The sequence below is a fragment of the Perognathus longimembris genome, chromosome 7 (assembly GCF_023159225.1).
Source record: "Perognathus longimembris pacificus isolate PPM17 chromosome 7, ASM2315922v1, whole genome shotgun sequence".
Taxonomy (NCBI): domain Eukaryota; kingdom Metazoa; phylum Chordata; class Mammalia; order Rodentia; family Heteromyidae; genus Perognathus; species Perognathus longimembris.
In genome coordinates this window covers 41055661-41070446 of record NC_063167.1, presented here as the reverse complement: position 1 = coordinate 41070446, position 14786 = coordinate 41055661, and the positions used below count along the sequence as shown (strand labels likewise).

Sequence of the window (14786 nt, the reverse complement as noted above, 5' to 3'; positions counted from 1 at the left end):
TTGATTGATGAAAATGCTCTTAACTAGATAACAGTATTATTGCATATTCATTAAACACTTCTTATAGGCCAGGCTCTTGCTTTAGATTTTCTAGTCCATTTAATCCTGAGAAGAAGGTGTCATTATCCCCATTTCATAGAAAAAACTGAGGCTCAACCTAGTGTCATGCACCTAATAAAGGAAGTAGCTAACACTCAAACCCAGCTGTTCGAGGACTGCGAAGGTGTTTGGGGGTTGTATCCCTGCATTCAAGGATATCTACTTTATTCCTGAAGGCAGCAGACTACAGCCAGTAACACCTGGACAGAATGCCAGGGGGAGGTGGGAGATAGTGGTTGTGCCTCTCCCATACAGCACCCTCTTCCACTGACAGCAGCAGAGGAGATAGGCACAGGCTGTTCCTGATTCCCACCTATCCACCATCACCTTGGCCTTTGGCGGGCTAGTTGCTATTCACCTCGCAGGTCTTCAGTTTATATCACTTCCTGACAGAAGCTGTTCCTGATTCCCCTACCCCCACCTGTCCTTGCCCTAAAATAAATGTAAAAGTCTCCTTATTTCCCTATCTTTACTTTTACACTGTTTGTGGTAGCTTGTAGTTAAATAAAAACTGTGAGAAGCTCTTTAGCATCTACTTTCCTGGTCTGACTAGGCTGAGATTCACAAGAGTAGGAACCAGGTTTTATTCATCAATTATTCCCATCACCCAATACAGAGGCAAACACACAACAGAGGCTTTGTTCTTTGTCTTTGTGTCTTTGTCTTCTGTATACATGTGCTAAACAAAGGACTGAACTAAAATCCTGCTGTTTCTTTTTTTTCTTGTTTAGGGAAGTTTGCAAAGGATTCCCCTACTACTCAGAGGAAATCTGAAGTCCATGAGATAGCTCAAAGCAAAACTGAACACGTGGTAGGTACCTGTGTATAAGGAGCTCACAGAAGGTCCCCACGAGTCCTTGACCTCATCTTTGTTTCTTGGTGGGGCTCTTCCCTGGGAACTTTTTCTTTCCAAGTCCTTGAAGCCATACTCTCTTTAAGACTCTTCCAAGTAGAGAAGGAGAGGCACAAGAACTCCTAGAATGTGGATTAACTCTCATTCTAGATGGCATGCAGAAACCTCTTGCTATAGCACAGCATTGTGATGGTCACATTCCACAAGAAATTGCCCTTGTAGAATATGTACACATGTCCTTCCTGAGCTGGTGACTGATCACGGGCTCTCATTAAAATAAAGAGTGATTATAAGACTGTTTAACATCCTAACTCCAGCTTCCAGGAAATGAGCTGGCCTTTCCCCAAGCATCACATTTGAACATGTAACCAACTCTCTAAATGGAGGAGGAGGAGGAGGGGGGAGGAGGGGGGAGGAGGGGGGAGGAGGAGGAGGAGGAGGAGGAGGAGGAGGAGGAGGAGCAGGAGGAGGAGGAGCAGGAGGAGGAGGAGGAGGAAGAGGAGGAGGAGGAAGAAGAGGAGGAAATATTTGGCAAGCAGTTTTCAAATCCATTTTAATATTCTGGACATTTGAGCCAGGAAACACTGTAAAATTGAAAAACAGCCTGAGTTTTTCTATTGTTGCTGTGTTTTAAATGCCCAGATTAGAACATAATTCATCTTAAAATGACAGGAGGCCTCTCAAGCACTTCACACGTTGAAATATTTTAGAAAACAGTATCCATTTTGGCAAGCCTCTTGCTATGCAAGAAACAACAGCACATGCTTTACTCTTTGCATGCTAAGCCTGTTGTGAATAAGATTATAAAAAATTATTTTGCTCTTTTATTTTGCCTCTTCCTTGAGGATTTTATTGCATCTCAGCAATAATTGATTCTTCTCACGTTCTTGTATAGATAGCACTCACTGTTGCACTTTTTAAAAGGAAAATCAAAGCAGAGTTGAAAAAAAAGCAATGTTCCTATTGTCCCAGAGAAAACTGCACTTATTCAGTTGTTCACTGAGATTCTAATGTATGCAAGCCATACACCTTGAGGATAATTAGATCAGTAGTGCTCACATGCCCATAGTCTGCAAATCTCTAGTGGAAGAAGACCCCAGCAAATGCAGTGATGAGAGCCTTAGTGAGTGAAGACATTGCAATGTAATTGCCTCTCTGCTAGGTGAGGTGTTCAGGGAAGACTTCATAGAAATGTGAGATAAGTCTTGGAGAGTGGCTAGGAACCCAACCATTCAAGGCATAGGTGGTGGGGGGCGGGAGGGGATCTTTTATAACAGATAGAACAGCATTGTAAGGAGTTAAGGCCATTAAAAATCGGAGTTTTTTTCTTTTTATGGATGGGTATGGCTGAAGAAAAAGATGGATAGTTGGACTCAAGGGAGTTAAAATAGAAAAATAAGCAAGAAGAACATACATATTCATTTGTGCTAAGCAAGAAATTCTCACAGCTCCTGATAGGGTATGAATAAGATATATGGAGCCATGTTAATTACTTAAGTACTTGTTTGAGCCTTAGTCACATCCCTACAAATCTCAGGCAGCATTAGACTATCTGAAGAAATATAAGATGGTTTAGAACCAGCTTCTGAGACTCACAGTCATCTTGGATCTTGCTAAAATCATCTATCAAAATGCTCAAAAATGTGTGTTTATCTCGGCAGCTTTTCTAAAGTTTTCGTAAGAGTTCTACAGTGACCCAAATCTCCAGAAATGCATAAGATCAATATTCTTCTAAATTAAAACATTTTTGCTTTTCCATGAACTGGTTTGTCATAAAGCAGTTTACCAGTTGCTTATTGTCCACATAGGTACAATCCTTCTGTCAGGTGAAAGACTTCACACTTCCCCACATCTGCTGTATCCAAGTGTGTGACCCAACTCAGAACTTCGGCTTCTTATTGTTATAACAATAATTTTCCTCCTCCTCCTCCTCCTCCTCCTCCTCCTCCTCCTCCTCCTCCTCCTCCTCCTCCTCCTCCTCCTCTTCCTCCTCCTTCTCTTCCAACTCCTCTGACTCCTCTTCCTCCTCTTTTCCTTTTTTTCTCTCTCTGTCTTTGATGGTATAAGCATTATATACATTAAGAAAGTCAATCTACTTTTTCAACCATTCCTCCAATGATATTTGCTGTAGTTATTTTTCAGATAGGACCCTGCGTCTTTGCTCAGCTAGCCTCAGACTGTGATTCTCCAATTTGTACCTCCTACCTATACCTTCCATGTATCTGGGACCACAGAAGTACACCACCCCTGCCTGACTTACTGATCAAAATGAGGGTCTTACTAATGTTTTGCCCTGGGTGGCCTTGAATGACCTTCCTCCTGATGTGTTTTCCCTGGGTATCTGGAATGACAAGCATGAGCCACTGTGCCCCAGCACACCAATTATCATCAGGATATATATAATTTTTTGCCAGTCCTGAGGCTTGAACATGGGGCCTGAGCACTGTCCTTGGCTTCTCTTTGCTCAAGGCTAGCACTCTACTACTTGAGCCACAGTGCAACCTCTGGCTTTTTCTATTTATGTGGTGCTGAGGAATCCAACCCAGGGCTTCATATATATGAGGCAGGCACTCTACCACCAGGCCATATTCCCAGCCCAGGATATATTTCACAAGTGAGAAGTTTGAGACAAACATATAGAATTGGAAAGATTGAAATGGTTCAAAGTATAAAGTACAGATGACATACAAAAGCTGGAGTAATCATTTCCTAAGGAACAATTGGATTGCAATGAGCAGAATCAAGTCTAGCAGCTTAATTTACTAAAAGGATAAAGAAGTATACTACATTAAATACAGACAGACATTAACAATGAACTAAATCCAGGGCCTTGAACACTGTCAAGATGTTCCATCTTGGGGCTGGGGATATAGCCTAGCGGCAAGAGTGCCTGCCTCGGATACACGAGGCCCTAGGTTCGATTCCCCAGCACCACATATACAGAAAACGGCCAGAAGCGGCGCTGTGGCTCAAGTGGCAGAGTGCTAGCCTTGAGCAAAAGGAAGCCAGGGAACAGTGTTCAGGCCCTGAGTCCAAGGCCCAGGACTGGCAAAAAAAAAAAAAAAAAAAAAAAAAAAAAAAAAAAAAAAAGATGTTCCATCTTTCCTTCTTTTTCTTCTGTCAGCTTCTTATTCTCTCTCACTTTCTCTCTCTCTCACTTTTTCTCATTTGTACTCAAGTAGACAACCCACTTGTGTTTCAGTGTCTCACAAAGAATGGTCTCTATTGGGATCCCTTTCTCTTTCTCTTTCACATAAATCACTGAAATTCTTGGCCCGTAGATTTATTTGCTCATGTTACATTAGATGCCCAGTTTTGAACTATGCAAGTAGAAAATGGCAGTTCTCCTAAATGTCAGGTGGACAGATGGAAAGAGGACAATATTTCCCGCGAGGAGAATAAAACAAACAAAGGCAGAGCAAATAATAGACCCTCACTGTCTCCACATGGTGTTCCTGGGGATAATGTCTCTTTTATTTTCATTTAGCACTAGCCATGGGTTAGGATGCCTACATAAAGTAGCCATCATCTCACTGCCTTGCATGTCATCTTCAGTCTGCCCTTATATCTCTGCAATCTTCATACATCACCTTAACTTTTTGGGCCTTTTCACTCCCTATGTGAAATGAACATCCCAGCATACTTCCCATGCTTTAACATTCTCAAGAATAGACTCACAAGCCTAGGAGGGTATCAGTATTGCTTCCAACCCTAGTTCTGATCACACAGAAGTTATCCTCCCACCCCTGTGAAGGTCCAGAGTTTGCAGGAAAGCCCATCCCCTATAGCCCCACTATTATCCTTACAAGAAAAGCCTCAGCCATTTTCAGTTCCTTTGCTTGTGCAAGTCAGAAAAGAAAACTGAATCATAATAATGATGTCACCTTTCTCTTAAAAAAGAAAAATAAAATCTTAACCAAATTTGCATCCAGCAAAAGCTTGGCAGCTACGGTCCTATGGTACTGAGCATGTGAAATGCATCTTTACTTTCCAACGCCAGACCTTGCAATAAATCTTCCTAGTTGTGTGGCCTCATCTTTGGCCAAGAGTCTGGAGAAACTCTACATGGTGAATTGTTGCCAGTGAAATACTTGTGTTATTTTGGTAGAACACTGCAGAAGAGAAACAGCAACCAGAAAGCCCTCTTGCTAAGACTTCAGCCCCACAAGATGCTCTGAGCTCACTGAAGATCAGGCCAGCTTCTCAGCCTCCCATGAGTCCAGCCATGAAGAACAAGCCTGAAGAATGTGAAATGTGGATAGACAGGTTCAGAAAGCTGGAAAATGCCCTCTACCTGTGCAATCCCAGTAACACAGGTGAAGTATACATTTCAAAGCTGGTATACCTTTCTATTTATGTTTTTGCGTAAATGTAGACGTAGCACAGAAATACAATTTATATGTAAACCATGTGCTTGGCACTGTGCTTAACACAATCAAGAAATACAAAGATGAATCAGACAAGAATCTCCCACTCGGGCCTGGGAATGTGGCTTAATGATAGAGTGCTAGCCTTGCATGCACCAAGCCCTGAGTTCGATTCTTCAGCACCACACAAACAGAAAAAGCCAGGAGTGGTGCTGTGTGGCTCAAGTGAAAGAGAGCTGCTAGCCTTTAGCAAAAAGAAGCCAGGGACAGTCCTCAGTCCCTGAGTCCAAGTCCCAGGTCTGGAAAAAACAAAACAAAACAAAACAAAAACCAAGAATCTCCCACTTGTTTGCTGACATTTACTTCCTGTCTCTGACCCTTACTTCATTCTACTACCTAAGTCTAACCCATAATCCTATCTTATAATTCTCCAAACTAACATGTTTCCTGGTCCCCAGTTCATCCCCAAATGAACCACAGAGCCCTTAGCCAGGCAAAATATAGTCCCTGCCCACCTGATCCATTTCTCCTACTATTGTGGTTGTTCTCTGGATGGTTCCACCACCTCAGAATGATTCACTTCCTTTTCCTCACATGCACCTTGTTTCCCCTTATGTCTGTGCCTTTCCTAACTAATCCTTTCATCTGGGCTTCCTACCCACCCTCAACTTGTCTACCTGTTAATTAACGCCTAAATATCTTTCATGTTAGAATCAAGCACTCCTCTGAGAGTCTTCAGACAGCCTTCACCTGGCCCCTCAGGATTCTTGAACATTCACTAAAATGTATTTGATACATTGTATTTTTAAACTGGAAGTCTTATTACCATTTCACCAATAGATTGTATCACTCTTTTTATGCCAAGTACCTGCAGGAGTATGTTCAATGAATATTTGGAGGTAGGTAGGGAAGGAACAGGCAAATGAATGAATGATCATTTAAGACTAGAAGATGGCAAATGCCATTTGAATATGCTTTGTGGTGATTCAAAGGAAGAAGAATTTTTTCTTGGAACCAAGGAAGGTTCTGATAATGATAGCTTGATCATTAAACAGTAAATGCAGTTAGGCACAAAGAAGTGAGATAGAGAACCTTTCTTGGCAAAGGTGCAAGACTAGCCAAGCAAAATTCTATGCATGAAGCTCCTGTAGGGAGCTCATCTATGGCAGAATAGGGACTACTCAAAGAAAACTAAATGATAAAGACAGTAATATACAAGGGGCCACAGACTTAAATGATTTCAGTGCCAGATCAGAGAATTGCAAACGTCACTTAATTGTTTCTAAACCCAGGTATGGTTTGATGAAGCTGTCATTCAGAAAGAAACATAGGATGAAGAAGAAAGTAAGTAAGAGAGGAAAGCAAAAAGAAGGCTTTTTCAGTGTCCATGAGAAAGGAAGTATCTAGAACTGGCTCAGAGAGCCAAGAATAAAGAAGAAGAAGTAAATTCAAAAGCTCATGGGTGGAAACTGTTGAGCTGATTTGTATTCTGTGCCTCAGGAGGAGATGTTGTAAACCTCAGTGCTTTCTAAAGCAAACCATTGACAATAGCAATGCCTTCATATGCTTTGACTGTGTCTGTTTTTATCTTAATTTGCCTTTTCTTTTGGTTTGTTCAAAGCAATTTAATCCTAGACTACATAAAATGTAACTACCATATCATACTCAAGGATTTTAATAATTTTACTGAAGAAAGAAAAATAACCTGAAAATTCTATGTAAAAGATTCATCCAGCTGAAATATAAAAGTGTTTATTAAAGCATTTTTATGAGCCCAGCACTATACTCTTAAATAAGATACAGAGACTGAAAGAACAGTTAAAAGAGGAAAGGAAATAATGGCACATACACAGTGAATGTCTCTAAGAGAAAGACAGCAGACAGACTGATACGGCAGAAAAGTTTGTGTGCAGTTGCCCAGTTGGGTGACTATAGATAGCAATATGTATTTCACAAAAGCTGGAAGAAAGGCTCCTAAATGTTCCCCTACAAAGAAATGATAAATGTTCAAGGAGATAGCTATGTCTCCCCTAATTACTATATATATATATATATGTACATATTAAGTGTACATATCAAGAGTACCCCTATAAGTGTGTATAATTTTATATCAATTGATATAAGAGCCAAGAAGAAAAGAGATGAAAGGAAGCTCTCCGTGTAATGTAAGCAGGGTACTAGAGAGGGCTCTGGGGGAAGATGGAGAGCTGGGGCTTAGAAATGAGGTGAAGAAGACTTTGGAGTTGGATAGAATGTCTGAGGCAATTATCTGCAAAGGTTAGAGGTTGGGGGTCAGGATAATGGGGTAGAGGGTAAAGTTTACAATAGACCATGATTCAGAGGAGGGTAAAATTCACCCTACTTAGGAATCATGAGAGCTTAGATGGGGGATTCTCCCCTACCCATAATCTACCAAAGGATGTCCCAGCTGAGCTAGAGTATTTAGAGAAGATTCTGAAGGAAAGAAGATTTAAAAGGTATGACCAACTGAGCCTAGGTGTTCATCTCAGAATTAGGAGAGGAGTGGTATAGTTACAAGTAAAGCACAATCAAATAAAAACAAAAGTCTCAGGGACCTCATTTCCTAAAGAAAAAAATGTCAAATGGGATTGATGGATGATGGATCATAAAACAAAAACTCAGTTGCTAAGCGACTCCCCAGAGAGTGAATCGGAACAGAATAGTTCTGAGGGAAAATGAAGTTTTGTTGACTTTGGAAACAAATTCCACCAGATTTGAAATGCCTTTCTCATGGCCTCTTCACTGTTTATGCCTGTTGTTGTTGTTTTTTTTTTCTGTTTCTATGAAATTCATTAGCTCCTCAACAGCCAAGGAATGTGTCAGCCTGACTTGGGAACGTGGACAACTGTCTTTAATGAGAAAAGGGGATTAACTGAGGTCATTTGGTTGGTTTATTAGCCACAGCATTTCACAGACCATGAAGGCCCCCTTCTAGACATGGAGCAGATGACACTTCCTTTACTCACAGATGAATCACTGTGCTTTATTATGTGCAAGAAAATATGTGGGGCAGGGTGTTCTTCATCCAGAAGGATGAAGGCAGACTATCCATCATCAAATCACTGTTTCTGGGAACCTACTGCTCTTATTCTCTAATGGGTTTGTCAAGAAAATAGCCTTGAGGAGAAGAAATAAAGAATGACTATGAATAACTGGTCATGTTTGCTAAAGAAAGAAGGGTGGTTGGGATAAATGTCTGAGCAAATAGTGCACTTGGAAGTGGCCCAATGAACCAAAGGCTAGACACAAAGTATTTGAAAGTTCAAGGTGGCAGGATATTTTCTACATGGGCCTGGACTTTCCATGCACTTCATCACGAGCTTCTCACATCAACACTTGCCAGAGAGATTAGGACCCTTGTTTACAGAGGAGGAAACCCAAACTCTACATGATAAAGTGATAGCAAGTAGGAGGTGAAGCCATAATTTATTCCTTGCTCTGTTGGATGTCTCCTAGAATCAGCTCTAGTGACATACTAGGAAGAACATACAGTTTTGCTTATTTTTTTTAAAAAAAAAAGAATATTTAGGGACAAGTCCCAGACTCTACTAGTTGGTGAGTACTGAAAGCTAGTCACTTAAATTCTCAGAGTTTCATCTATAAATTAGGACTGGGAATAATAAAACATGCTTCCTGGAGTTGAGAAAGGATCAGGTGAGATAAAATATTTGGAAACTCTCTGTAAACTGTAAACGAAGTGGATTTGTTAAAGTGGTTCTTATTAACTCTTATGTTTGTGCTCTGGCTGGAAAAGGGCAGACTTTTTAATACTGAGGCAGATTGTAAGGGATATTGTGGGTGTCCGTTTTGGACCGTCCCCCATTGGCCAAGTCATGTGGACAGATAAAAGTTTCAGTGAATATTTCACACTAAGAACCTCTACCAATGATAAAGGTTACAGGAAAAAAATAATAAATAATAATACTGCAATTTCTAAATAAAAATTTTAACAGTTCTTTGTATTTTTAGTTAAAATATAAACTAAATGTCATGAAGTATAACTATTTTGTTTCAGTATACACAAATATAGGGCTGGGGATATGGCCTAGTGGCAAGAGTGCCTGCCTCATATACATGAGGCCCTGGGTTCGATTCCCCAGCACCACATATACAGAAAACGGCCAGAAGTGGCGCTGTGGCTCAAGTGGCAGAGTGCTAGCCTTTAGCAAAAAGAAGCCAGAGACAGTGCTCAGGCCCAGAGTCCAAGCCCCAGGACTGGCCAAAAAAAAAAAAAAAGGCCTAGTGGCAAAAGTATACACAAATATACTTTAAAAGTATCCTTTGGGGCTGGGAATATGACCTAGTGGCAAGAGTGCTTGCCTCCTATACATGAAGCTCACGGTTCGATTCCCCAGCACCACATATATGGAAAACGACCAGAAGGGGCGCTGTGGCTCAGGTGGCAGAGTGCTAGCCTTGAGCGGGAAGAAGCCAGGGAAGGTAGGTGCTCAGGCCCTTAGTCCAAGGCCCAGGACTGGCCAAAAAATAAATAAATAAAAGTATCCTTTGTTTAATTATTATTATTGTTTTGGGGTGATTTTTGGTATTGATGTGTATTTACAAGTACTGGCTACTGTACCTAGAGCTAATTATTTAATTGATTTTTTTCACAAAATTTCATTCTTCCTTTGTAAAAGTTAAAATAAGGCTCAAAAAACTTTTTTTTAAAAAAATTCCCAAAACTTGTAGTTAGAAACTTACATCATAGCCATTGACTTCTATTTCCAGAGGAAAGACAGGGAAATGTTTAAAGAAAGAAAAACCTAGGAGAAACCACTCAATTCAGAGACTTTCCAAGCTGTATATTGCCTGTGCAAAGAAGCAGGTTGATACAAAGAAAATGATGTATATTCTAGTGGATAAGTCAACACATAAACAAATGAGAACAGAATAAAATAGAAGTATAATTGAATGGATAGCTTACTGTTAAATCTAGAAGAATTCCCATATGAGAACAGGTCCTAAGAGAGGATCTGCTCACCACTCTCTTCACAGGAAAATACAACTCTCTGTGGTAGTGCAAGCTAGGCTGACACGTATCTACCACTGCCCAGTTGTGGGGAGCTAATAATGATCCTCTATAAAATGACTAAAGCATTGCCTCTAGGGCTTTGGAGAAATAGCTTTACAATCACATTCTCTGTAGGTAATGGGGAGTAAAGAGAGCACAGGGGATTGCCTTTCGCTTCTAGAAAAGATATTTGAAAGCTCTTTATTGACAACTGTAAAAGAGGTCTTCACAATTCAAGAAACAGATGAGGAACCACTATAAAACACATTTGAATCCATCTCTTTCCCCCTCATTCCTAACATAGCACCATGTTAGGAAACTTGATCAAATAATGTGGAGACGGTAGATTTCAGTTCTTCCCTTTGTGAAATGGATCGCTGGGAGGATTAAATGAGTTAATACTGCCAAAATGCCTACAGACGTATAGTAAACCTGATCCAGTAATGTGTTATCATTACCATAGTAATTGTCTTCTAAATGACATTTTGCATAACTTAGTTTCCCAATGGGTCAGAGAGTTCCAGAGATAGCAGATCTGTCCTACAAATTCTTTACATTCCCAAGTTATGTATTTGACACATCTAAGCTCATAATCCAGGCTTATGAATGAGTTAGTGATCTTTGGTGATACTTAGGTATACATTTAAAACTTTTCTCAACAACTGTCATACCTTCCTAACCTTCCTGTAGAATGGATACGGGCATTGGCATTGCCCTTTGTCACATGCAGGTATCAGACTGTATCCTAAGGTGGTATGTATCCCCAGCTCTGTGACACAGGTTCAACATTTGATCCTTGAGAAATGAAGCAATTTACCTAGGAGCTCCCAGCAAGCTAGAAAATAGCACAGTAAATGTGTGTCCAGAAACTCACTTCAAATGCATAGTTTCAACCCTGCATGGGTAGGAGCATGTCTGTATACTTTGATAAGGTAAAAAGAAACTCAAACATGTAGAGATACTTTCACATCTTTCCAAACTTGGCTTTAAAAGTTGTGTGGCTCATAAGGAGATGTATGCACGTGTACACAAACCTATTAAGTAAAGTCTAGTTTATGCAGGGGAAAATTCAAAGAGGGTAACTCACTAGAAAATCTAACTCACAGTCCAACAAAATGAATACCAGGAAGCTGATACTTAGGATAGGGAGGAAGGGAATCAAAAGGAAGGGGTTAGACAAATGAAGAGAAGAAGCAAAGAAGAACGCAGTCTTCATGTTCAATGCATATCCTATGAAACTATGAAAACGGGAGGGGAGATTGGAAGAGATGATGGAGAACGATTACTGGGATGGTTCTTATTGGACTTCATCTCCTTCCTTCTCTCTCCCCAAGTCACACAGAAATTCCTTCCAAAATCTCAGATGGGCACCCAGGACTCTAAATATTCTGGGATGTGGCATTTGATTTTTAATATGCTTAAAGTTTCAAAACTTAGTGCTTAGTGTCCACCTTAAAGTCACTTGAGCTAATACATATATTTTTTTTCCTCTCCTTCCTCTTTAACAAACCTTCTGCCCACCCAATCTACTCACAGGAGTTCTGGAGAAGGGACGAGCCAGACGCCTAATTCACAACTACAATCTCATGTACAACCTGTCCCTCAGCCCTCGGAAAATCGACCAGGCTTTGCAGAGATTTTGCAAAGGGGAAAATATGGTCTTGGAGCCAGCTCTGAGGTACTTAAAGGAGCTGTAATAACTAGGCCATGTTGTGAGAACACATGTCACTCTTACCTTGCTTTCAACCCAGACACGTGTTTAAACCAGCCTGACTATAGTGGCCCTGGCATTATCAGAGCTGACATCCATGCAGCTGAGATCCATGGCCTTTGTTTCTGACTATGATGCCCAGGAGCAATTCAGAATGATCAGAAAAGATACCACTTTTCTTTGTTAATATAAGAACTCAATTACTTTGCTTTGCTATTATAATAAAGCTTATTATTAACATTGTATGTTTGATATTCTTCAACACTGCTGATTAAATAACCACCTCTAGGAATTAACATCATTCTCCTCTGTTTCTGCTGTCTCTTTGTCTCTCTGTCTCTGTCTCTGTCTCTCTCTCTCTCTCAGTAGCATTTTGCATTTTCTCTGTGGCTGTGTTAGTGAGAGCTTGCTGAATAGTAAAACCTGTTGTCTTGAGTTTTCTCCAGTAGAACCTTCTGGGTATGTTTCTGTGTCATGAAACTTGCTTGGAACCAACTGTGTTACCACATCTCTCTACAAGCCTTGGACTTTGGGCTTTTCAAGATGGGGAGAATGCAGGAGAATGTCAAAGGCAGGATCTCACCAATGGGCAGACTGTCTCTCAGCTGTGCCATCCTAGATACTTCACTCCCTATCCAGGGAGCATAGTAGACAAGACAAGAACACACTCCACCTGGCATATAGACATGGTCGATGAGGTAAAACTCGTGTGTTTTATTCTTACACAGCATCTCACTTTATTCTATTTAATAGACCATTTTCCAGGTATAGACACCCCAAGCTAACAAATGGCCATGAGACAATGGAGAATCAAGACTTGTTCTCATCCCTGTTCTTCATTTTCCTGCTTGCACTTGCTCTTAGTAAACAAACTAGGTTACTGTGCCCATCCTACAGATGAGAACATGAAGCATAGGGTAATCATTTATTCATTTGTGGTCTAACAGTGAGTAGCTGTGCCAGGATGAAAACCAGTGAAGAACAACTCCCATTCTGATAATGTCATACAGCCCACAGCTACAGCAAATAACCTACAGAATCCCCCGTGAGTCTGTATGGGCTGCCTCTCTAGGAAGTCTGGCACAAAATCCAAACTGGAAGCCAGGATCTTCAGTTTTGTCTCTCCATCATGACAGACCCCAAATTCTTCACAGAGTGCAGAGCGGGTGCCTACTGAATGCCTGTTGGACAGAGCCCCCATTGGGACATTTTGAAAACCCAGCTGCTTTCTGCCCTCTTTACATTCCCCCAACTCCATCACCACCCCGGGGGGCTGGAATAATGGGTATTTTCAGGCTGCCTCCTTGTGGTGCGTTCATACAGTCAGAAGCACAATGGGCACAGTCCAAAGCATTTGCTAAGTGCTCCCTGACTCTTCAGAGGAATTTCCCAAGATCATTAAGAGAAACAATAACAAGGGGGTTTGATATTCTAATTGGGATCAGAAATTGGACTGCTTTTCTAGCTGGCCAGGGAACTGTGAAGCTCAGAAAACAAATGTATGCCTTTCTTCTCTCCCTGTCTTCACTCCCTCTCTTGTAAGAGCCTTTCAGCTACAGTTCCAAGACTCCTTAGCAACAAAGGCAGTTGGGGAGAGCCTGGGTGCCTGGGGAATGCCAGCCATGGCGCACCCTCATTAGCATGGAGGGGCCCTCCTCTGCCTCTGCCGGCACAGTTGGCCACGGAACCGACCCTGCAAAAGGCAAAGTGGATTGGGGGGAGGGCCAGCATTGAAGCATGGTTTGTTGGGAAGTGGGAAAGCCTCCACAAAAGTTTCCAAACAAAAGGAGTCAATATTATTTGTGGAGCCATCAGGCTGCCTGGGGCACAATATGGCTCTGCCTTGGCTACATGCTCTCTCCCCAGGTTCTGTGTGAAGGCTTGGGCTCTCCCCAGATACATCTTGGCCTGAAACGCCACCACCACCATTGGCATGTGTCTGTCTCCTCCTCTCACTCCTGTCCTGTTTTCTCTGCAGACTCAGTTTCTCCAGGTTGGACAATGGGTGGACTCCAACTGGCAGTCAGGGTGCCCGTAGGAGGGAGGGGGGTTGACAAAGGGTAAATGGTCAGATGGTAGGACAATCGGGAACAGATGGCGCTGCTGGGAATGGATTCCAGACAAATTCACAAGCAGATTGAGCTCTGACAAAGGCCGAGTGAGACTTATCTGGTGAAGAGCAACTGGCACTTGGTACTAAGCCCTTGTTCAAAGCACGCATGCCACACAGTCTCCAACGCTTACACAAGGGAGACATGTTCCCAGGTTTTGTCTCACCAGAATTCCAAAATCCTGGTCCATGGGCCAGCTCCTAGAAGATTACAGCAGGCAAAGCTGTCTCTCAGCATGCTCATAGATCTCTCCAGAAGCAGTTTCTTCTCAGCCTCCATGTGTTTGAATATCTTCAGGGACGTGGATGTCACTACTTGGTCATCTTGTCCTCTCAGACAGACTCTTTTTTTTGTCCTCCTAAAATAAGCACCCACCTTCCCTGTGGCCAGACAGAATGTGAACTTTGTAACAGTGACTGTAGCCCCTGGTGCCTGGCCTTTCTTGCCATAAGGGATAATTTACAAAAGAGAATGTGTAACAAAAGAGGGGGATTTAGAGAACATATTATGAGCAAATGTAATCATTTTCTAGGGCTACTGTAACAAAGTGCTACAAGCTGAGTAATTTAAACAACTGAAATTTATTGTCTCACGGTTTGGAAAGTAGAAGCCC

The 14786-nt window shown here is 41.6% G+C and overlaps 1 protein-coding gene across 1 annotated transcript in view; it reads left to right on the top strand.

Annotated features, from left to right (window-relative positions):
* The window catches only part of C7H1orf87 (chromosome 7 C1orf87 homolog), a 63413-nt gene extending 51365 nt beyond the window's left edge, over positions 1-12048 (top strand). Inside the window, exons 9-11 of the mRNA XM_048349926.1 lie at positions 831-910; positions 5061-5268; positions 11888-12048. Of these exons, the coding sequence (XP_048205883.1) occupies positions 831-910; positions 5061-5268; positions 11888-12048 (449 nt within the window). The remainder of the gene's footprint in view (positions 1-830; positions 911-5060; positions 5269-11887) is intronic.
* The last annotated feature ends 2738 nt before the right edge of the window (positions 12049-14786 follow it).